This window comes from Salvelinus alpinus, chromosome 6 (genome assembly GCF_045679555.1).
Source record: "Salvelinus alpinus chromosome 6, SLU_Salpinus.1, whole genome shotgun sequence".
Lineage (NCBI taxonomy): Eukaryota > Metazoa > Chordata > Actinopteri > Salmoniformes > Salmonidae > Salvelinus > Salvelinus alpinus.
In genome coordinates, this window is record NC_092091.1 from 16210418 (window position 1) to 16232366 (window position 21949).

General features: G+C 42.4%; 1 protein-coding gene across 1 annotated transcript in view; it reads right to left on the reverse strand.

The window, feature by feature from the left end:
• LOC139578227 (D(4) dopamine receptor-like) overlaps nucleotides 1-19710 on the reverse strand; it is a 40101-nt gene extending 20391 nt beyond the window's left edge. The window contains exons 1-3 of the mRNA XM_071405563.1: nucleotides 18692-19710; nucleotides 8581-8693; nucleotides 7251-7933 (exon numbers count right to left, since the gene is read on the reverse strand). Of these exons, the coding sequence (XP_071261664.1) occupies nucleotides 7251-7933; nucleotides 8581-8693; nucleotides 18692-18964 (1069 nt within the window). The 5' untranslated portion in view covers nucleotides 18965-19710. The remainder of the gene's footprint in view (nucleotides 1-7250; nucleotides 7934-8580; nucleotides 8694-18691) is intronic.
• Between the last annotated feature and the right edge of the window lie 2239 nt (nucleotides 19711-21949).

The window sequence follows — 21949 nt, forward strand, 5'->3', positions numbered from 1 at the left end:
AAAGCCCTAGTTATTAAAGTCTTAAAGTCAACTGTTACGTGAACTGAACTCTCGTTTTAATATGGTGAATACTAGGCGGAAAGGGTCAATATCAGGGGATATCTTTATCTACTGGATATATTTCCGGATATCTGACATTTGATTAGATATAAGTAGTAGACATGCTCCAGAAACGCATGTCATGAATTTAAATACGGAACTAGGATATTCTCCATAAATGGACAGTTTCTACATGCATCCAATCCGGACCTCAGAAATCTCCCTGCTATCGTATGAGTCCAGGGAGATATCTGGGGTGTGAGCGTGCATCCGCTTACATATTTGTAGAACAGTGGCCACAAACCTTTTCTGAGTCAAGATCAGTAGCGGTGCGTGGGTAAAATCACCGGGGAAGCCAATACAGGAAACAAAACGCCATATTACAACCTATGTGTTGTGATAATTGCGTTTGCTCTATAATTAGTTCATATGCCTTGACACGTGATGTATAGTGAACTAACCCTCCACGGGGTTGCATTATTTTCCAGAGAACGCATAGAGCCAGAAGTTGATTATCCCTTTTATACCATGGCTATAATTTAACACATTTGCCGCTAGAAATGTGTTCAACATCCACTGAAGCAGCTAGCAAGTTTACTAGATTGCGACAGTAGTTGCCTTGGTAACCATACAAACTGACTTGCTAGTTTAGCAAACCAAACCTAGCTTGCTATTATGAATATCAAATTCAACCATGCCAATAATGTTTTCAATTTGATTTTTGCTTTCAAAAGCAGCTCAAACATAAAACATGTAAGAATTAACCATAGCCATTGAATTATACTGTGAAAATATACTGTAACGACCCGGTATTGTGTTCTGTGTTTGTGGGTGTGTTATGGTTCTCATGGCTACTAGCAGGGGTTAAATATGTCAGGACAGATGGAAAGGTTGGGGGGGGTATGATGGGTAATACCGCGGGATTTGGAAATGCATAAATAGGGATTACTGTCTCATTGTTCTCTCTCTTCTGTTCGTGCCTTGATCTGTTCCTATGAGAGTGACTCTTGACCCGACAGGGTAACATTGTGTACGTTCGGCATTTAGCGGCGTGGGTTGTGGCCGGAACAATAGCCCAGTTTATGAATAAACCTGTGTTCTGACCTGCACACCTAGAGTCCGTCTCTTTTCCCTTTATGACCCAGCCGGGTCATTACAATACCATGCATTAAACTGAAATAATGCACACTCTAGAATGCTGTTCAAACCAATCAGAAAATAGTATTCAACAATGCCATGTTATTACCATGCATATTGGCTATGCTTGAATTGCCCTGCCAATGTTGTTCTTCTGAAATAATTTTAAAATTATATTTAAAGAATGTAGGTATATTATTACACTGTTAATATATAATTTGTTATTACTTGTAATTAAAAAAAAATTATTGGACTGATGGCCTGCATCAGTCTGAGGGGAGGCAGCAGCTGTGAGGCTGCCTCTCACCTGACTCACCATCCCTCCGCTCTCCCTCCCTCCACTGAGAAAAGGGGCCAGGAACTCAAGACACACTGCATTATGTATGCCTCAAGCACCTATTCATGTTGTTACTCCTATGACCAAAGAAAGTGAAATATTCAATAACGCAAGCTTATCGGACAACTTTGCTATACTCATTCAATACAGCTGCAGTACTGGTTGTAGTGTGAGTGTTGAACAAAGTGTTGACAGTGCTGAATAACAACTTAAACGTGAAGTTACTCATAAAAACAGCAGCTCTTGGCTATATTTGTTGAGTCTCTCTCTAGTCATGGTTTTAAATGTTTTTAAATCTCACAGTATCAACTTTACTGTGTATTCAAGGTTTCTTTTTAGAGTCTATGGCTCGAGGAAACTGTGCCGACATGGTGATCTGAGCTATCTGATTGGCCAGCGGTAGGCCTATAGGTGCACTTGATTTGCACTTTGGGCCTGCTGGGTAGGCGGAGTTCTACCTTCAGACACATGAAAGGGTTAAAAATGGGAACACTGCCTTCCCGGCGCTAGGGCTGCTGAATGAAATGCACCTACCGCCAACAACAACAACAAAAAAGGAACGCAAGGCTTTATCGTTGTTTTTTTACAGAAATGTTTGGTGATTGACTAGGAATGCCTTGAAGATCGACCAGTCGATCAGGATCGGGATCAACTGGTTGGTAACCACTGTTGTAGAATATTCTAACTCCTGAAAGGGTATGTATCAACTTGCTGACATACAGTACGTTTGGAAAGTATTCTGACCCCTTAACTTTTTCCACATTTTGTTACGTTACAGCCTTATTCTAAAATGGATTAAATAAAAATGATTCCTCATACATTTTTCACATAGTACCCCATAATGACAATTCGAAAATAGTGATTTAGACATTTTTGGAAATGTATAACCTTTCTAAATCACAAATATCTTATTTACATAAGTATTCAGACCCTTTGCTATGAGACTCAAAATAGAGCTCAGGTGCATCTTGTTTCCATTGATCATCCCTGAGATGTTTCTACAACTTGATTTTGAGTCCACCTGTGGTAAATTCAATTGATTGGACATGATTTGGAAAGGTACACACCTGTCTATATAAGGTCCCACCGTTAACAGTGCATGTCAGAGCAAAAACCAAAGCATGTGGTCGAAGTAATTGTCTTTAGAGCTCTGAGACAGGATTGTGTCGAGGCACAGATCTGGGGAAGGGTACCAAAGAAATGTATGCAACATTTAAGGTCCCCTTGAACACAGTGGTCTCCATCATTCTTAAATGGAAGAGGTTTGGAACACCCAACTCTCTTCCTAGAGCTGGCCGCCCAGCCAAACTGAGCAATTGGGGTAGGAGGTGGCCAAGAACCCGATGGTCACTCTGACAGAGCTCCAGAGTTTCTCTGTGGAGATGGGAGAACCTTCCTGAATGACCATCTCTGCAGCACTCCACCAATCAGGTTTTTATAGTAAAGTTGCCAGATGGAAGCCACTCGTCAGTAAAAGGCACATGACCGCCCACTTGGACTTTGCCAAAAGGCACCTAAAGGACTTTCAGACCATTAGAAACCAGATTCTCTAGTCTGATGAAAACAAGATTGAACTCTTTGGCCTGAATGCCAAGTGTCACGTCTGGAAGAAATCTGGGACCATCCCTATGGTGAACCATGGTGGTGGCAGCGTCATGCTGTGGGGAGGTTTTTCAGCGGCAGGGTCTGGGTCGAGGGAACGATGAACGGAACAAAGTACAGTGAGATCCTTGACAAAAACCTGCTCCAGACACGACAACAACCCTAAGCACACAGCCAAGACAATGCAGGAGTGGCTTCGAGACAAGTCTCAATGTCCTTGAGTGACCCAGCCAGAGGCCGGACTTGAACCCGATCGAACATCTCTGGAGAGATCTGAAAACCTGACAGAGAAGTATCTTCAGAGAAGAATGGGAGAAACTCCCCAAATACAGGTGTGCCAAGCTTGTAGCGTCATACCCAAGAAGACTCGAGGCTGTAATCACTGACAAAGTTGCTTCAACAAAGTACTGAGTAAAGGGTCTGAATATTTATGTAAATGTGATATTTCAGTTTTTTTATTTGTAATAACTTTGGAAAAAATTCTAAAAAACAGTTTTTGCTTTGTTATAATGGGGTAATGTGTTTAGATTGATGAGGGAAAAAACAATTTCATAAGGCTGTAACATAACAATGTGGAAAAAGTCAAGGAGTCTGAATAGTTTCCGAATGCACTGTATCGAATGCACTGCACTGTATCTAAGCCTTTATAGTTAGGCATAAACGAATCCACATATTTATTTTTTTAACATATCTGTTGTCAATACCTGATAATTAATGTATCCGTATTTAAAAAACGAAAAAACTATTTCAGTAGATTTCGTTACATGATATGTAATATTCATCCTCGTATGTTTGATCGAAAATGGGCTAAATCCGACTCATGAAAGGTCCAGTGGCCAAATTATTTTATCTGTTCAGGCACTGAAAATCATCATGCTTCTTCACTTGAAGGTGACATATCTGAGGATACATTTACACCATATTCAGTAGTAAGCTATACAAGGCACGGAAAGGAAACATTATCATATTTAAGCTGCTATTTCCAAAGAATATCTCTGCTATTTCTGTTTAAAAAAAATGCAGCATAGCAAATCTAGAGCTCCAATCACAACAGGTTTTCTGTGAAAATGCAAACGTAAGCCAATCTTTGCTAAACATTTATTTCATTTAATAGAAAATAAAAGTTGCACACTCTCAATACTCCTGCCTGCCCTGTTTCTTATGGACGATGGATGTGATGGGTGCAAATTGGGTCATCAGTGGCGGTCCCTTGCAGTCTAGACCCAACATGGTGGTCGTGCTGGTCTATGATCCACTCCAAACTGTAAATGCATAAATCATTAATCAAAATTGAGTCAATATTGCAAAAAAATGTGTTTCACACCACAAGGTAGCTACTCTACCTCCTTCATTCATGATGACAAAACTAACTGGAACAAGCTAGCTATCTTATATTAACCGGTAATGCAAAATACGCCTAAATGTTTTAAAACATTAGCTTTCACCTTGAGGCTTGATAGGGGGTGAAAAGGTTTTCGTTATTTGTTAGCTAACTAGGCTACCAGTTAGCTTGTACCCCCATATCAAGCCAAATTCTAGTTTGGTATTTGGTATTTTATTAGGATCCCAATTAGCTGTTGCAAAAGCAGCAACTACTCTTCCTGGTGTCCACACAAAATATGAAACATGACATAATACAGAACATTAATAGACAAGAACAGCTCAAGGACAGAACTACAGTTGCTAAGATAAATAAAACATCTCAAATGAGATACTCACTTTAGCGTTAACTTCTTGGAGGTCTTTTCTGAACACCTTCTCACTTCTTTGTTTCTCCAGTTGTCAGTTCGACCACACACCATTTACACAGTCATTTGTGCCGCCCAAATAAAAAAATTATACTTGGAACTCCACAGCAGAAAATACACGATTCTTGTTGCTAGGCTACCAGTTAGTGCTTTAGCTTGCGGTTTGCTTGTGCCTTTATCTAGAGGGAATAGAAAAAGTATTTTGTCTGAAAGAATGATATGGATTTAATATTTGTCAAATTATTGAGCATGTACTCAAATAAGCATCAGAAATTGTCCTTATTTAGCATATCAAGATCCTGATATGGACCTCAGTCAAGAGCATATGGCTTGTACGGTATGTGCTGAGAAACTATACTATGTATGCCTACTGTCAGTATTTGTCATCAGGCCTATGTGGACATTTTATTTTCTATCTCAGGATATCTAATGAGTCAATATCCGGAGGAAATCCAAAATTCAGAAATGCATCAAATCGTCCATATTTTCAAAAAGCATATCTGGATCAACGATTTTACTGAGTTACAGTTCATATAAGGAGATCAGTCAATTGAAATAATTAAATTAAGCCCTTATCTATGGATTTCACATGACTGGGAAGGAGTGCAGCCATGGGTGCATCCACTGGGGATCCAAGCCCAGCCAATCAGAATGAGTTTTCCCTACAAAAGGGCTTTATTACAGACAGAAATCTTCCTCAGTTTCATCAGCTGTCCGGGTGGCTGGTCTCAGAAGATCTCGCAGGTGAAGAAGCCGGATGTGGAGGTCCTGGGCTGGCGTGGTTACACGTGGTTGTAAGGCTGGTTGGACGTACTGCCAAATTCTCTAAAACAACGTTGGAGGTGGCTTATGGTAGAGAAATGAACATTCAATTCTCTGCCAACAGCTCTGGTGGACATTCCTGCAGCCAGCTTGCCAATTGCACACTCCCTCAAAACTGTGTCCAGGCACTCCGCATCTCGAACGACACAGTTTATAATTATAATTATATCACTGCCAATGTTTTGGCTTGGTGGCCCCCCAAAAATATCTCCACTGATCACTACGTAAAGAGTAATTTAATAAGCTGAATTAGGAACCACTTTGGCTACCCTGTAGACTAGATGTCATAGCCATGCATTTCTGGAATATTGTCAGGCTTTACATGCATTTGAGCAACGCAGTTGATGATGGCATGGATTTTGAGAGTGGAAGCGCAGCCTATCCATCCATGATGTACAGTGCCCATGGAAGGAGAGATGTGCCTTTTGTACCAGTGAATCTCATAAAACAGTGATTTGTTTTTCGTTTAAGTTGATTAACAGCCAAAATGATTATGTAGAAAGATTCCCCGGCCATGGGTTTATGGTGAGAACGTACTTTGCTCAAATGCAATGCAATTCCGTCCGCTATTTCTGGAGAAGTGCAAATATGATTTGTAAGATGGTACCGTGATGTTTATAAAACATTACATTTGCGAGTATAATGGTGAGTGGAAATTCTCCCTTTCTCTTTATATTGGATCTTTATCCAGCTCCTATGAAAAATGTGTACAGTATGTGTGGAAAACTCTCCATAGTCTTAAGTTGCCTTGTCTGTATTATACGCCAACGGTGAGCAATTATTGTGGCTGGAACTGTATTTAGACATAGACTATTTAAAACAAGCTGTTGTTTCGTTTTTAGTAGAATTTGATTAGAATTATACACTGTTTTTAAGGCCTTATCAATAGCCTAGTGAATTGAATCTTCCTTATTGACTGTGGACTGAAAACATGTTCAACATATTTAGCAAATATGGGACAGGCTATTTAACGAATTAGGGTATAACGGACTAACATTCAAATTGGAGTTGATGACAAAAGACCTCAAATACACAACTTGAAGCAACCACATCTAGCCATGGAGTACGTTCTGATTGGCCAGTGAGGGGCCAAGTCACGACACATCCACTTGTTTATTCATCAAAACCCAGCCCTTTCACACCACCACCAGCTACTGCGACAATAATTACAGTTGTGAAAATAGCAAAAATATTTCTGACACACCCCCGGAACCTATAACGCTACCGTCAGTGCCAAGATTTTACATCGCATTAGGTTTATTAAAATAGAGACCTACATTTTGCATTTAAATCAGAAATGTCTATTTAGCTTTTTTAATACGCAGCGTTAATGGAAATTCAAGAGAACTGCCTGACTCTGAACTTGGGTTTGGGTCGAGGGAGTGTTTTCTGTGAGTGCTGGCTTTTTAACAAAGACAGGCACCTTCTTTCTGTAGCATTGACACTGCAACAGTTACACAGTTACATGAACAGTTGCATCAGTGCCCTGGCCAATACTGTTACCACAATAGAGGCTCCGCAAAGTGCAACCAAACAGATAAGAGAACAAAAAGAATACCACTTACCCACAACGACAGGAAGCACTTTCATGGCCTTCCTCTCTCGGCAATTAATCTTGGCCCTCTTCTTCTTGTGAGAGTCTGGTGTGAGGTGGAGGTTATGCTTAATGTTACAGTAGGCCACCACAGTGGGCACAGGACCATCCTTGTACTCTGGAGTTGTTGAGGAGTTATAGGGAAAGTCTGGAGTGTCTGGTGAAGAGTTGTTATAGGGGCCGTCTGGAGACTCTAGGGGGTAAGGGTCCAGCTCCTCCAGGTTAATATCCTTTAGCTCCCGCTTCATGTCTGTCAGCTCATCCCGCTTGATAACGGGGGGCAGAGGAGGAGGCAGGGAGGCCAGCGGGGGCAAGGAGGCAGCAGCCTCCTGGAACTTCCTACAGGCCTGGATGCTGCTCCTCAGCTTGGCCTTGCGCGCCTCCTCCCACCTCCTCAAGCCCCGGAACATCCCGCAGTAGAGGAGGAGCATGATGGGGCAGGGGATGAAGAAGGAGCAGACAGAGGAATACACCACGTAGTTGTCATCTTCTAGCTTACACTCTGTTGGGTCCCGCTGGGGGACGTTTTGGATGCCGAACATGACGGGCGAGGCCACCGCCAAGGCCAGGATCCACGTAGCGGAGAGCAGGAAGATCTGTCTCTGGTCCACGTGCTTACGGTTGTAGTTGAGTGGGATGGAGACAGCGATGAACCTGAATGAATCACATCAACCAGAGAAGAGATTGAGAGGAGCTGTATCTATACTCTGTGTAGAAGAGAAATATTTACAAATAAATAAATGAATGATTAACTTAGATCTGTCATTCTAGTACATCACATTTGACAGAAATGCAGTAAATGTATGTTGGTGTACGCGTTGGATTCTCATTTATTTCAGATTTCCATTTGTCGGAAAGCTAATGATGTTTGCTTGGCTATAGGCAACATGGAGGCAACAAATACTTCAACAGGCCCTATACATCTTCATGTCAGTGAGAGACTTTGCAACAGTGAGCAAAGATAAGGATAATCATATCAGGTCAACTAGCTAATGATTCCATGCCAATTCTGGCAGTTGATCAACATGGAAACATATTTTATCCTGAGGTTTCTGTTTTCGTTTTTTTTCAAATATCTGCCTCATTTGTGCTTTCTGTTAAGAGTGAGTGCTTTTTGGGAGAAGGGGGAAGAGAGATGACAGGTCATTGCTGTAGGCATGGTCATTCTTCCTAATAAGATGAATTGACTCATGCTTGTAATGCAATGCTGTTTCTGTCATAAAGTGATACTTGACGTCAGAGCTTCGACCACCACCTGAGAAATCGGACAGAATGTTAACAGAGAGTTAAAGGCTGATCACCTGTCGATGCTGATGGCACAGAGGTTGAATATGGAGGCTGTACACAACATCACGTCCATGGTCATCAGGCCATCGCAGATGTGCATGTTCAGTGACCATAGACCATCCTGGAACTGAAACAGATCAGAGCAACAAAACCCACATGGTCAGAGAGCAGCATCAGCCAGTGGGAGCCAGCGGAGGCAGCAGCCTCCCGGAACTTCCTACAGGCCTGGATGCTGCTCCTCAGCTTGGCTGAGGAGTCAACATCAGTCTCTTTCTCCATTCATCTTTCCCCACAACCCCACATTCTTGCCTCCTTCTCAAAACGCATTGAAAAAGGTCAGAGGGGAGGCACCTTATACAGTCTCCTTCAATACAGCTGATAATTAAATTAATTTAGAGAGCCAATTTAGAGAGAGTCTTCTGACAACTCATTGCCCCTCTCTGGCCTCTGATCACTTCCACAAGGTATTCCGCCAGGCTAGTGTTCTGCACCCACCAGATTGGCTGTGTGAGAAATCTTAATTTCCAGATTAGCATTGCTGCAGCTCTGTCATACAGCCGAGCAGAGTAAAACACACCACTCTCCAGCCCGGCCCCTCTGGCTGATTGGGAAATTTTTTATTTATTTATTTCACCTTTATTTAACCAGGTAGGCAAATTGAGAACACGTTCTCATTTACAATTGCGACCTGGCCAAGATAAAGCAAAGCAGTTCGATACATACAACAACACATAGTTACACATGGAGTAAAACAAACATACAGTCAATAATACAGTGAAAAATAAGTCTATATACAATGTGAGCAAGTGAGGTGAGATAAGGGAGGTGAAGGCAAACAAAATATATATAAAAATAAATAAAAATATAAAAAGGCCATGGTGGCGAAGTAAATACAATATAGCAAGTAAAAAAAACACTGGAATGGTTGGTTTGCAGTGGAAGAAAGTGCAAAGTAGAGATAGAGATAATGGGGTGCAAAGGAGCAAAAATAAATAAATGAATACAGTAGGTAAAGAGGTAGTTGTTTGGGCTAAATTATAGATGGGCTATGTACAGGTGCAGTAATCTATGAGCTGCTCTGACAGCTGGTGCTTAAAGCTAGTGAGGGAGATAAGTGTTTCCAGTTTCAGAGATTTTTGTAGTTTGTTCCAGTCATTGGCAGCAGAGAACTGGAAGGAGAGGCGGCCAAAGGAAGAATTGGTTTTGGGGGTGACCAGAGAGATATACCTGCTGGAGCGCGTGCTACAGGTAGGTGCTGCTGTGGTGACCAGCGAGCTGAGATAAGGGGGGACTTTACCGAGCAGGGTCTTGTAGATGACCTGGAGCCAGTGGGTTTGGCGACGAGTATGAAGCGAGGGCCAGCCAACGAGAGTGTACAGGTCGCAGTGGTGGGTAGTGTAAGGGGCTTTGGTGACAAAACGGATGGCACTGTGGTAGACTGCATCCAATTTATTGAGTAGGGTATTGGAGGCTATTTTGTAAATGACATCACCGAAGTCGAGTATTGGTAGGATGGTCAGTTTTACAAGGGTATGTTTGGCAGCATGAGTGAAGGATGCTTTGTTGCGGAATAGGAAGCTAATTCTAGATTTAACTTTGGATTGGAGATGTTTGATGTGAGTCTGGAAGGAGAGTTTACAGTCTAACCAGACACCTAGGTATTTGTAGTTGTCCACATATTCTAAGTCAAAGCCGTCTAGAGTAGTGATGTTGGACAGGCGGGCAGGTGCAGGCAGCGATCGGTTGAAGAGCATGCATTTAGTTTTACTTGTATTTAAGAGCAATTGGAGGCCACGGAAGGAGAGTTGTATGGCATTGAAGCTCGCCTGGAGGGTTGTTAACACAGTGTCAAAAGAAGGGCCAGAAGTATACAGAATAGTGTCATCTGCGTAGAGGTGGATCAGAGACTCACCAGCAGCAAGAGCGACATCATTGATGTATACAGAGAAGAGAGTCGGTCCAAGAATTGAACCCTGTGGCACCCCCATAGAGACTGCCAGAGGCCCGGACAACAGACCCTCCGATTTGACACACTGAACTCTATCAGAGAAGTAGTTGGTGAACCAGGCGAGGCAATCCTTAGAGAAACCAAGGCTGTCGAGTCTGCCGATAAGAATACGGTGATTGACAGAGTCAAAAGCCTTGGCCAGGTCAATGAATACAGCTGCACAGTATTGTTTCCTATCGATGGCGGTTACGATATCGTTTATGACCTTGAGCGTGGCTGAGGTGCACCCATGACCAGCTCTGAAACCAGATTGCATAGCGGAGAAGGTATGGTGGGATTCGAAATGGTCGGTAATCTGTTTGTTAACTTGGCTTTCGAAGACCTTAGAAAGGCAGGGTAGGATAGATATGGGTCTGTAGCTGTTTGGGTCAAGAGTGTCCCCCCCTTTGAAGAGGGGGATAACCGCAGCTGCTTTCCAATCTTTGGGAATCTCAGACGACACGAAAGAGAGGTTGAAGAGGCTAGTAATAGGGGTGGCAACAATTTCAGCAGATAGTTTTAGAAAGAAAGGGTCCAGATTATCTAGCCCGGCTGATTTGTAAGGGTCCAGATTTTGCAGCTCTTTCAGAACATCAGCTGACTGTATTTGGGAGAAAGAGAAATGGGAAAGGCTTGGGCGAGTTGCTGTGGGGGGTGCAGTGCTGTTGACCGGGGAAGGGGTAGCCAGGTGGAAAGCATGACCAGCCGTAGAAAAATGCTTATTGAAATTCTCAATTATAGTGGATTTGTCGGTGGTGACAGTGTTTCCTATCTTCAGTGCAGTTGGAAGCTGGGAGGAGGTGTTCTTATTCTCCATGGACTTTACAGTGTCCCAGAACTTTTTGGAGTTTGTGTTGCAGGAAGCAAATTTCTGCTTGAAAAAGCTAGCCTTGGCTTTTCTAACTGCCTGTGTATATTGGTTCCTAGCTTCCCTGAAAAGTTGCATATCACGGGGGCTGTTCGATGCTAATGCAGAACGCCATAGGATATTTTTCTGTTGGTTAAGGGCAGTCAGGTCAGGAGAGAACCAAGGGCTATATCTGTTCCTGGTTCTAAATTTCTTGAATGGGGCATGCTTATTCAAGATGGTGAGGAAGGCATTTAAAAAAAATATCCAGGCATCCTCTACTGACGGGATAAGATCAATATCCTTCCAGGATACCTCGGCCAGGTCGATTAGAAAGGCCTGCTCGCTGAAGTGTTTCAGGGAGCGTTTGACAGTGATGAGTGGAGGTCGTTTGACCGCTGACCCATTACGGATGCAGGCAATGAGGCAGTGATCGCTGAGATCTTGGTTGAAAACAGCAGAGGTGTATTTGGAGGGCAAGTTGGTTAGGATGATATCTATGAGGGTACCCGTGTTTACGGAATTGGGGTGGTACCTGGTAGGTTCATTGATAATTTGTGTGAGATTGAGGGCATCAAGCTTAGATTGTAGGATGGCTGGGGTGTTAAGCATGTTCCAATTTAGGTCGCCTAGCAGCACGAGCTCTGAAGATAGATGGGGGGCAATCAGTTCACATATGGTGTCCAGAGCACAGCTGGGGGCAGAGGGTGGTCTATAGCAGGCGGCAACGGTGAGAGACTTGTTTTTAGAGAGGTGGATTTTTAAAAGTAGAAGTTCAAATTGTTTGGGAACAGACCTGGATAGTAAAACAGAACTCTGCAGGCAATCTTTGCAGTAGATTGCAACACCGCCCCCTTTGGCCGTTCTATCTTGTCTGAAAATATTGTAATTAGGGATGAAAATGTCAGAATTTTTGGTGGTCTTCCTAAGCCAGGATTCAGACACGGCTAAAACATCCGGGTTGGCAGAGTGTGCTAAAGCAGTGAACAAAACAAACTTAGGGAGGAGGCTTCTAATGTTAACATGCATGAAACCAAGGCTATTACGGTTACAGAAGTCATCAAAAGAGAGCGCCTGGGGAATAGGAGTGGAGCTAGGTACTGCAGGGCCTGGGTTCACCTCTACATCACCAGAGGAACAGAGGAGGAGTAGGATAAGGGTACGGCTAAAAGCTATGAGAATTGGTCGTCTAGAACGACTAGAACAGAGAGTAAAAGGAAGTTTCTGGGGGCGATAAAATAGCTTCAAGGAATAATGTACAGACAAAGGTATGGCAGGATGTGAATACAGTGGAGGTAAACCTAGGTATTGAGTGATGATGAGAGAGATATTGTCTCTAGAAACATCATTGAAACCAGGTGATGTCATCGCATATGTGGGTGGTGGAACTGAGAGGTTGGATATGGTATAGTGAACAGGGCTAGAGGCTCTACAGTGAAATAAGTCAATAAACACTAACCAGAACAGCAATGGACAAGGCATATTTACATTAAAACTTCTTGGAACTATAGGGGGTGCTGTTCCGCATTAGCATATTTGGGTCTCCAAATTAAACTGCCTCGTGCTAAATTCTTGATCGTACAATATGCATATTATTGTTATTATTGGATAGAAAACACTTTCTAGTTTCTATAAGCGTTGGAATTTTGTCTCTGAGTGGTACAGAACAATATCTACAGCACTTTTCATGACAGGGGTCAGATTTCAGAAATTTTTACCCCTGATCTGGAGTCTGTTTTTAAGGCGACAGTGAATGCTATGAAGAAACCGACACTGCCTACGTCTTCCTCTGGGTGTCTGTACGTCATCACGTTTTGAATGGAATCGATTGCACAATCACAGCCATTATAAAAGAACAAAATGTATAGGTACCTCCCTTTCTCGTCGCGCGCCTGAAGCGTGAAGGACATCGGACTTGCCTCATTCCAAATCGTTGTCTAACCAGCAATATTTCTCCGGTCATGTTTTCAGTCGTTATAGTTGTTAAAAACATCATAATGTAGTTAATTTGAACCGTTTTATAGCAATTTATATCCGTTTAGTGCGATTTTGAGGAATTTCTTTGTTGTGCACTCTGAAACTTTGGACACGTTTTGTGGTCCCGTTCGATCGTTAGTGGATATTTCGAAGGACAGAGGACATCTATCGACCAAAAGAAGATTACAACATAGAAAGGATACATTGCCCAAGAATCTGATGGAAGAACAGCTCAAAGTAAGCAATATTTAATATGATAAATCGTTGTTCTGTCGAAATATTTTAAACGCATATTTCTCCATTTTGTTTGTTATCGCGTCACTTGGCGAACCCTGTATTGAAAAGTAAGGATAATTTTAAAAATGTAAGTCAGCGGTTGCATTAAGAACTAATTTGTCTTTCGATTCCTGTCAACCCTGTATTTTTTAGTCAAGTATATGATTAGCTTTCAATTAAACTAGATCACTCTGATAGATGACGTCAGACATATTGAGGCTTGATTTCCTAGTATTTTTATTGTGTAACCACGGTTTTGTATGGCTAAATATGCACCTTTTCGAACAAACTGTATATGTATGTTGTAAAATGATGTTACAGGAGTGTCATCGGAAGAATTCTGAGAAGGTTAGTGAAAAAATTAATATATTTTGGCGGTGATTACGTTATAGCGCTCTTTGGCTGGAATCGATGCTCTGGTAACGTTTTCACATGTGGTATGCTAACTTATCGATTTATTGTGTTTTCGCTGTAAAACGCTTAGAAAATCTGAAATATTGTCTGGAATCACAAGATCTGGGTCTTTCCATTGCTATGCTTTGTCTATTTTTATGAAATGTTTTATGATGAGTAAATTGGTCATACACGTTGCTCTATCTAGTAATTCTAGTCGATTTGTGATGGTCGGTGCAATTGTAAACTGTGATTTCTACCTGAAATATGCACTTTTTTCTAACAACACCTATCCTATACCATAAATATGTTATCAGACTGTCATCTGATGAGTTTTTTTCTTGGTTTGTGGCTATCAATATCTTAGATTAGCCGAATTGGTGATAGCACCTGAAGTAGTAAGAAACTGATGGAGTTAGAAAAGTGGTGTATTTTGCTAACGTGTTTAGCTAATAGATTTACATATTTTGTCTTCCCTGTAAAACATTTTAAAAATCTGAAATGGTGGCTTTATTCACAAGATCTGTATCTTTCATCTGGTGTCTTGGACTTGTGATTTAATGATATTTAGATGCTACTATTTACTTGTGAAGCTATGCTAGCTATGCTAATCAGTGTGGGGGGGGGTGGGGGGTGCTCCCGGATCCGGGTTTCTGAGGCAGTAGAGGTTCTTAAGGAGAGGCATGCTTAATCGAGTGATCATAATGGTCCAGTGAGTAGAGGTTGGTTGGGGTCACGGCGATCCAGACAGCTGGCCGGGTAGATGGCTATCAGTAGCAAGATAGCATAGGATGGAAGTCTATTTTTAGACACCTCGTGCGTTTCCGTCGGTAGATTAGTGGGGTTCCGTGTGGTAGAGGGGATCAATCCAATTGGCAAAATAGTTATAGTGACCCAAGAAAAATTGTCCGATATACTTATTCAGATAGCAGCCAATAAGACAGCTAACGATTAGCGGGCCCCAGATGAGCGTTCAGGTAACGTTGCGACGGAGGTGCCAGTTGGATAACTCCCTCGGGCAGATAATGTCGGCAGTCAGTCGTGAAGGCCCGATGGGGCTCCGCATCTGCAGCAACAACAACAAAAAAAACGGGTCCGGATAGGTGACTGTAGCCCAGGAGTGGCTGATGGAACTCCTCAGCTGGCTAGCTCCGGAATAATTTAAGTTTGCTCCGGGATCGACGTAAGCCAATAGTCACACGGTTTGCAGCTAGCTAGCTGTGAAATCAAGGTGCAAACGTCCAGAGCCTGCGGCTGAAATCCGGGGACACTGAGAAAAATAGTCCCGGTATGCTCCGGTCCGAGTCGCGTTGCACAAAAGTGCCGATAGATTATCGAGCTAAAGGAATAGCTGAAGACCACAAACGTGGGCAGCTGAAACACCAACGCTAGCCAGCAAACCGGCTAACTTCTAGGCAGCTTCAGATCAGCTACTGGCTAGCTTCTAGTTAGCTTCTGGTTAGCCTCTGGCTAGCCTCTGGCTAGCTTCCACTGTGGATTTTCAGATTTGAGGTAAATAATACTTTTTTTTGGTAATTTGTGAGGCGGGTTGCAGGAAAGCTTTTGTAGTTGAGTTCTTGGATAATAAAATATATAAAGATATGCGAAGAAAGGTGTAAATATATATATATACAGGACACGACAAGACGAGGACAAAAAAAGAACGTCTGAACTGCTATGCCATCTTGGGTTTGACTATGCAGGTGTGGTACGCAGTGCCGGGTTATGGCACGTTTTGTCCTCATCAAAATTGAAAGGATTTTAATGGCCTTCTATCACCTGAGCAATAAATGGACAAACCTTTTAATTGGCTTTTTCTTAATGTCTTCTCTCTCTCTGATCAAAATGACCCATATATGGCTGCCAGGTTGACGGCATGTGTTCACTGCCACAGTCTGCCATTTGATGTGATACATGAGTCTCGGTTTCAACACTATAGGCTAAACACTTTCCTTCTTCCTTCCTTCTCCCCAGCCTTGAAGTAGCCTAATCACTGTTCCAACTTGGTTGGATTCCACCACTTCCACTGAGTCATGTCAGATCAGCGATCCCCCCCAAGGACGGGAGGGAGATGGGCCACTAAATAATTTCATCAGACTGGCCAGTCGGATGCTAAATCAAGCTGTCCTGTCCCCTCTGAAGGCGCCATAACGGTGTCCAGTGTGGCGCTTGGGACAGTGGCCTTGGGAATGGAATGTTCTGTCAGTGACAAACCATTGTTCCTCTGATGGGTCTCTGGGCTACTAGTGGCTGTCTGGCTTAGGGGAGGAGGAGAGGGGCATAGAGGAGGTGCTAGTCAGCTTCAGTTTCCCGGCCCAGTGATGACTGCCGCTGGGAAAATGTGTGTGTAGTGCTGCGAGTGAGGCATGTGCTGTGGCAAAAGGAATGGGGATGCATCTGTGCAGTGACTCATTTCAGGGGGTTCTGGCACTATCAGTGGCGAGGCAACCCACGCGTCTGCCCGAGGGGTCAAATAGAGTTTATGCCTACAGCGTAGCTATAGCTACATGGTTGAAGTTAGATTCCAATCCTCATACAGTGTATGATTTTTTTTAGAGACAGTGGATGTCAGTGTTATCTGATTATTTCTGAAATACTTACACCGATCAAAAATATAAACGTAACAGTTACAGTTCATATAAGGAAATCAGTCAATTGAAATAAATTCATTAGGCCCTAATCTATGGATTTCACATGACTGGGAATACAGATATGCATCGGATGGTCACAGACATCTTTTTAAAAAAGTAGGGGCATGGATCAGAAAACCAGTCACTATCTGGTGTGACCACCATTTCCCTCATGCAGCGCGACACATCTCCTTTGCATAGAGTTGATCAGGCTGTTAATTGTGGCCTGTGGAATGTTGTTCCACTCCTCTTCAATGGCTGTGCGAAGTTGTAGGATATTGGCGGGAACTGGAACACGTTGATTCAGAGTATCCCAAACATGCTCAATAGGTGACATGTCTGGTGAGTATGCATGCCAGGAATTGTGTACAGATCCTTGCGACATGGGGCCGTGCATTATCATGCTGAAACATGAGATGATGGTAGCGGATGAATGGCACGACAATGGGCCTCAGGACCTCGTCACGGTATCTCTGTGCATTCAAATTGCCATTGATAAAATGCAAGTGTGTTCATTGTCCGTAGCTTATGCCTCCCCATACCATAACCCCACCGCCAACATGGGGTACACTGTTTACAATGTTGACATCAGCAAACTGCTCGCCCACACGAAGCCATATACGCTACGCTCTCTGCCATCTGCCCGGTACAGTTGAAACCGGGATTCATCTGTGAAGAGCACACTTCTCCAGCGTGCCAGTGGCCATCGAAGGTGAGCATTTGCACACTGAAGTTGGTAACGACGCCGAACTGCAGTCAGGTCAAGACCATGGTGAGGACAACAAGCACACAGATGAACTTCCCTGAGATGGTTTCTGACAGTTTGTCCAGAAATTCTTTGGTTGTGCAAACCCACTTTTTCATCAGCTGTCCAGGTGACTGGTCTCAGGCGATCCCGCAGGTGAAGAAGCCAGATGTGGAGATCCTGGGCTGGCCTGGTTCCACGTGGTCTGCGGTTGTGAGGCCGGTTGAAGTAGAGGCAGCTTATGGTAGAGAAATTATCATTCAATTCTCTGGCAAAAGCTCTGGTGGACATTCCTGTTGCACACTCAAAACATGAGACATCTGTGGCATTGTGTTGTTTTGACCAAACTTCACATTTTAGTGGCCTTTTATTGTCCCCAACACAAAGTGCACCTGTGTAATGATCATGCTGTTTAATCAGCTTCTTGCTATGCCACACCTGTCATTTGGATGAATTATCTTGGCAAATGAGAAATGCTCACTAACAGTGATGTAAAAAAATGTGTGAGAACATTTGAGAGAAATAAACTTTGTGTGCATATGGAACATTTCTGGTATATTTCACATATTTCAGTTCATGAAACATGGAACCAACGCTTTACATGTTGCGTTTATATATTTTTTCAGTGTAGTTACAGTATTCTTTTATCATTATTGGTAAAGTTGAACATTCACTATTACAAACCATGCAGCAGAAATAGATCTAGTGAAGCCATGTTGTGTAATGATAATTTAGCTGGCTCAAACACTTAATGTAGTCGACGAACCATATAGAGAAGGTTGGACAACAGCAATCTAGGTTCACATTCCTTTGCAAACCATTGTATTAATGAGTTAACTGTGTTAATACAGTAAGCACGTCATCTATTCTGTGCAGTGTGCATCCTTGCATCAGCTACAACACATGTGATAAACCTCTCCCCACTAGACAATAGGTTGTTAGACAATAACCAATTTTGTAAATATTTCATACTATTAACTATGCATAATATCAATGTGAAATTACAATTTATATTATTGATTAAACATGTGGTCTGTTCTGTCATAGTCTATGGTTTGGAGTGACAAATGGCATATTACAATGTTACATTATGTGCTCTTATTTGAAATGGCTTCTAAGCATAATTAATTGACCCTTATGAATATCATATTTTGATAATTATGTTTTAATTCATGATTAATGATGAATTAATACTATCAATATTAACAATCATTATCATCATCAAGGTATCATAAAGATAGTAAAATATAGTTAAATATATTTTACTCACCTCCACATATATAAACAGTGGCAAAACCAAAACTGCCAACATCAAGTCAGCCACAGCCAGACTGACTATGAAGTAGTTGGTTGTAGTTTTCAAAGCTTTTTCCTTGTACACGCTAAGGCACACAAGCAAATTCCCACAAATTATGACCACAATTAGCAATATTCCGAGTATCAGAGCAGGGAAGTTATAGTCAGTGTTCCGGGTTTGTGCGGTGTTAATCTCAGCACCCAGAACTAGCACGGTGTTGTTTGAGACAGTGAGGTTGCCTGGCATTTCTGCGGACAGCCGCTCTCGCACGGAAAAGGATCCTCTCTCCCTCTCTTCCAATAGAAAAAGAAGAAGCCGCTCTGTGACGGCCGGTCCGAGCGGAAGCGGCAGTCGTGAAAGGGATTTTCATGTAGGCATCGTTTCAAACAGGTATGCAGGATGGGTTTATTTTGCCATGTTGAAGTTTTCATTCCCGAAAACTGTTGAGACGCCTTGTTGTCCTGAATCATGCGCGTCTGTCTTTTCAGTCCTGTGCGCGCTGGACAGAGCCACAGAGCGGCATTAGCCTATGCTTTCCAACAAGAAGCTTTCGCGCGCTCTCTTTATGCGGGGTTCCAGTTGACAATAACAGGTAGATATCACCGAAATTAATCAAACTGCCAGTCCACCCTGAAGCGTTAGATTTAATCCCGTTGTGTATTATTTAAAATCGAGTCACTTTGGCACCGCACTATCGAAAGGCTATGCACTCTGCTGTGTCTCTACGCAGCCTAGTTATTTTCAGTTAAACTGATGAGGCTTATCAAGTCCGTCATTCCAAATCCAGGTGCTTAAAGCCGCTTATACCTGTTCTGGCTGTTTTCATGCTCTGTCCTTGAACCCAAGTCCAATACACAATTTAAGAGTTATGTGCATGCATTTGTTCGACTACTTGTCAGTCACAGTGAGTGTTTTTTTGCAGAGGCATCATACCCATCTGAACATCTATGTTTGGGCCACATGAGGTTGTGGCACCTTAATTGGTAGTGGCTGGAGCGGAATAAATGTAATGGTATCAAATACATTCCATTCGCTCCATTCCAGCCATTACTAGCTCAATGTATGGTAGTTGCAGTATGGTAGCTCAATCAATGTATGGCAGTTGCGTGGTAAGAAACCTATAGCAGAGGGCTTTCGACACACCCACTCCTTTCCACACGCCCACTACTTTACTTTCAACACAACCCCTTGCCCACACTCCCGTCGCCATATTGAGATGCAGCTACCCCTTCTCTATATGTGGTCATGAAGAGTTTACTTTTAATTAAAACACATTCACTTCGGCAGTCACTTTTTTAAAGAAAAAAAGGGCAATTTAAATCATACAATCAAAATGTTGACACACAAGTCCATACAACTATGATTGCAACTATGAGTCCATGCAACCATGATTGCAACTATAAGTATTTGATACTTATGCCTTCTTACTTCTCATTGTGTTGCGCAGTTTGAATAGGCAGACCTTCGTCATGATCGATGCAGCTTCTTCCCAGAAGCTTGAATCTGATGTGGGCATTTATATGCTCCCTGCTTTTGTTTTGCCGTTTAGCTGTACGATCAATGTTCTTCAGGTCACTGTACCTCTCTTTCACCAAAGGCTCAGACTTTCTAAAAAGCAGGGAAGGCCAGCAATACAGGCAGCTTGATGAAAGACTCCCTGTTAACCAGCTATACTTTTGATACCAGTTGGTATTGATGAAAGTCTCCCTGTTAACCAGCTATACTTTTGATACCAGTTGGTATTGATGAAAGTCTCCCTGTTAACCAGCTATACTTTTGATACCAGGTGGTATTGATGAAAGGCTCCCTGTTAACCAGCTATACTTTTGATACCAGGTGGTATTGATGAAAGGCTCCCTGTTAACCAGCTATACTTTTGATACCAGGTGGTATTGATGAAAGGCTCCCTGTTAACCAGCTATACTTTTGATACCAGGTGGTATTGATGAAAGGCTCCCTGTTAACCAGCTATACTTTTGATACCAGTTGGTAATGATGAAAGGCTCCCTGTTAACCAGCTATACTTTTGATACCAGTTGGTAATGATGAAAGTCTCCCTGTTAACCAGCTATACTTTTGATACCAGTTGGTAATGATGAAAGGCTCCCTGTTAACCAGCTATACTTTTGATACCAGTTGGTAATGATGAAAGGCTCCCTGTTAACCAGCTATACTTTTGATACCAGTTGGTAATGATGAAAGGCTCCCTGTTAACCAGCTATACTTTTGATACCAGTTGGTAATGATGAAAGGCTCCCTGTTAACCAGCTATACTTTTGATACCAGGTGGTATTGATGAAAGGCTCCCTGTTAACCAGCTATACTTTTGATACCAGTTGGTAATGATGAAAGTCTCCCTGTTAACCAGCTATACTTTTGATACCAGTTGGTATTGATGAAAGTCTCCCTGTTAACCAGCTATACTTTTGATACCAGTTGGTATTGATGAAAGTCTCCCTGTTAACCAGCTATACTTTTGATACCAGTTGGTATTGATTAAAGTCTCCCTGTTAACCAGCTATACTTTTGATACCAGGTGGTATTGATGAAAGGCTCCCTGTTAACCAGCTATACTTTTGATACCAGGTGGTATTGATGAAAGGCTCCCTGTTAACCAGCTATACTTTTGATACCAGGTGGTATTGATGAAAGGCTCCCTGTTAACCAGCTATACTTTTGATACCAGGTGGTATTGATGAAAGGCTCCCTGTTAACCAGCTATACTTTTGATACCAGTTGGTAATGATGAAAGGCTCCCTGTTAACCAGCTATACTTTTGATACCAGTTGGTAATGATGAAAGTCTCCCTGTTAACCAGCTATACTTTTGATACCAGTTGGTAATGATGAAAGGCTCCCTGTTAACCAGCTATACTTTTGATACCAGTTGGTAATGATGAAAGGCTCCCTGTTAACCAGCTATACTTTTGATACCAGTTGGTAATGATGAAAGGCTCCCTGTTAACCAGCTATACTTTTGATACCAGTTGGTAATGATGAAAGGCTCCCTGTTAACCAGCTATACTTTTGATACCAGGTGGTATTGATGAAAGGCTCCCTGTTAACCAGCTATACTTTTGATACCAGTTGGTAATGATGAAAGTCTCCCTGTTAACCAGCTATACTTTTGATACCAGTTGGTATTGATGAAAGTCTCCCTGTTAACCAGCTATACTTTTGATACCAGTTGGTATTGATGAAAGTCTCCCTGTTAACCAGCTATACCTTTGAT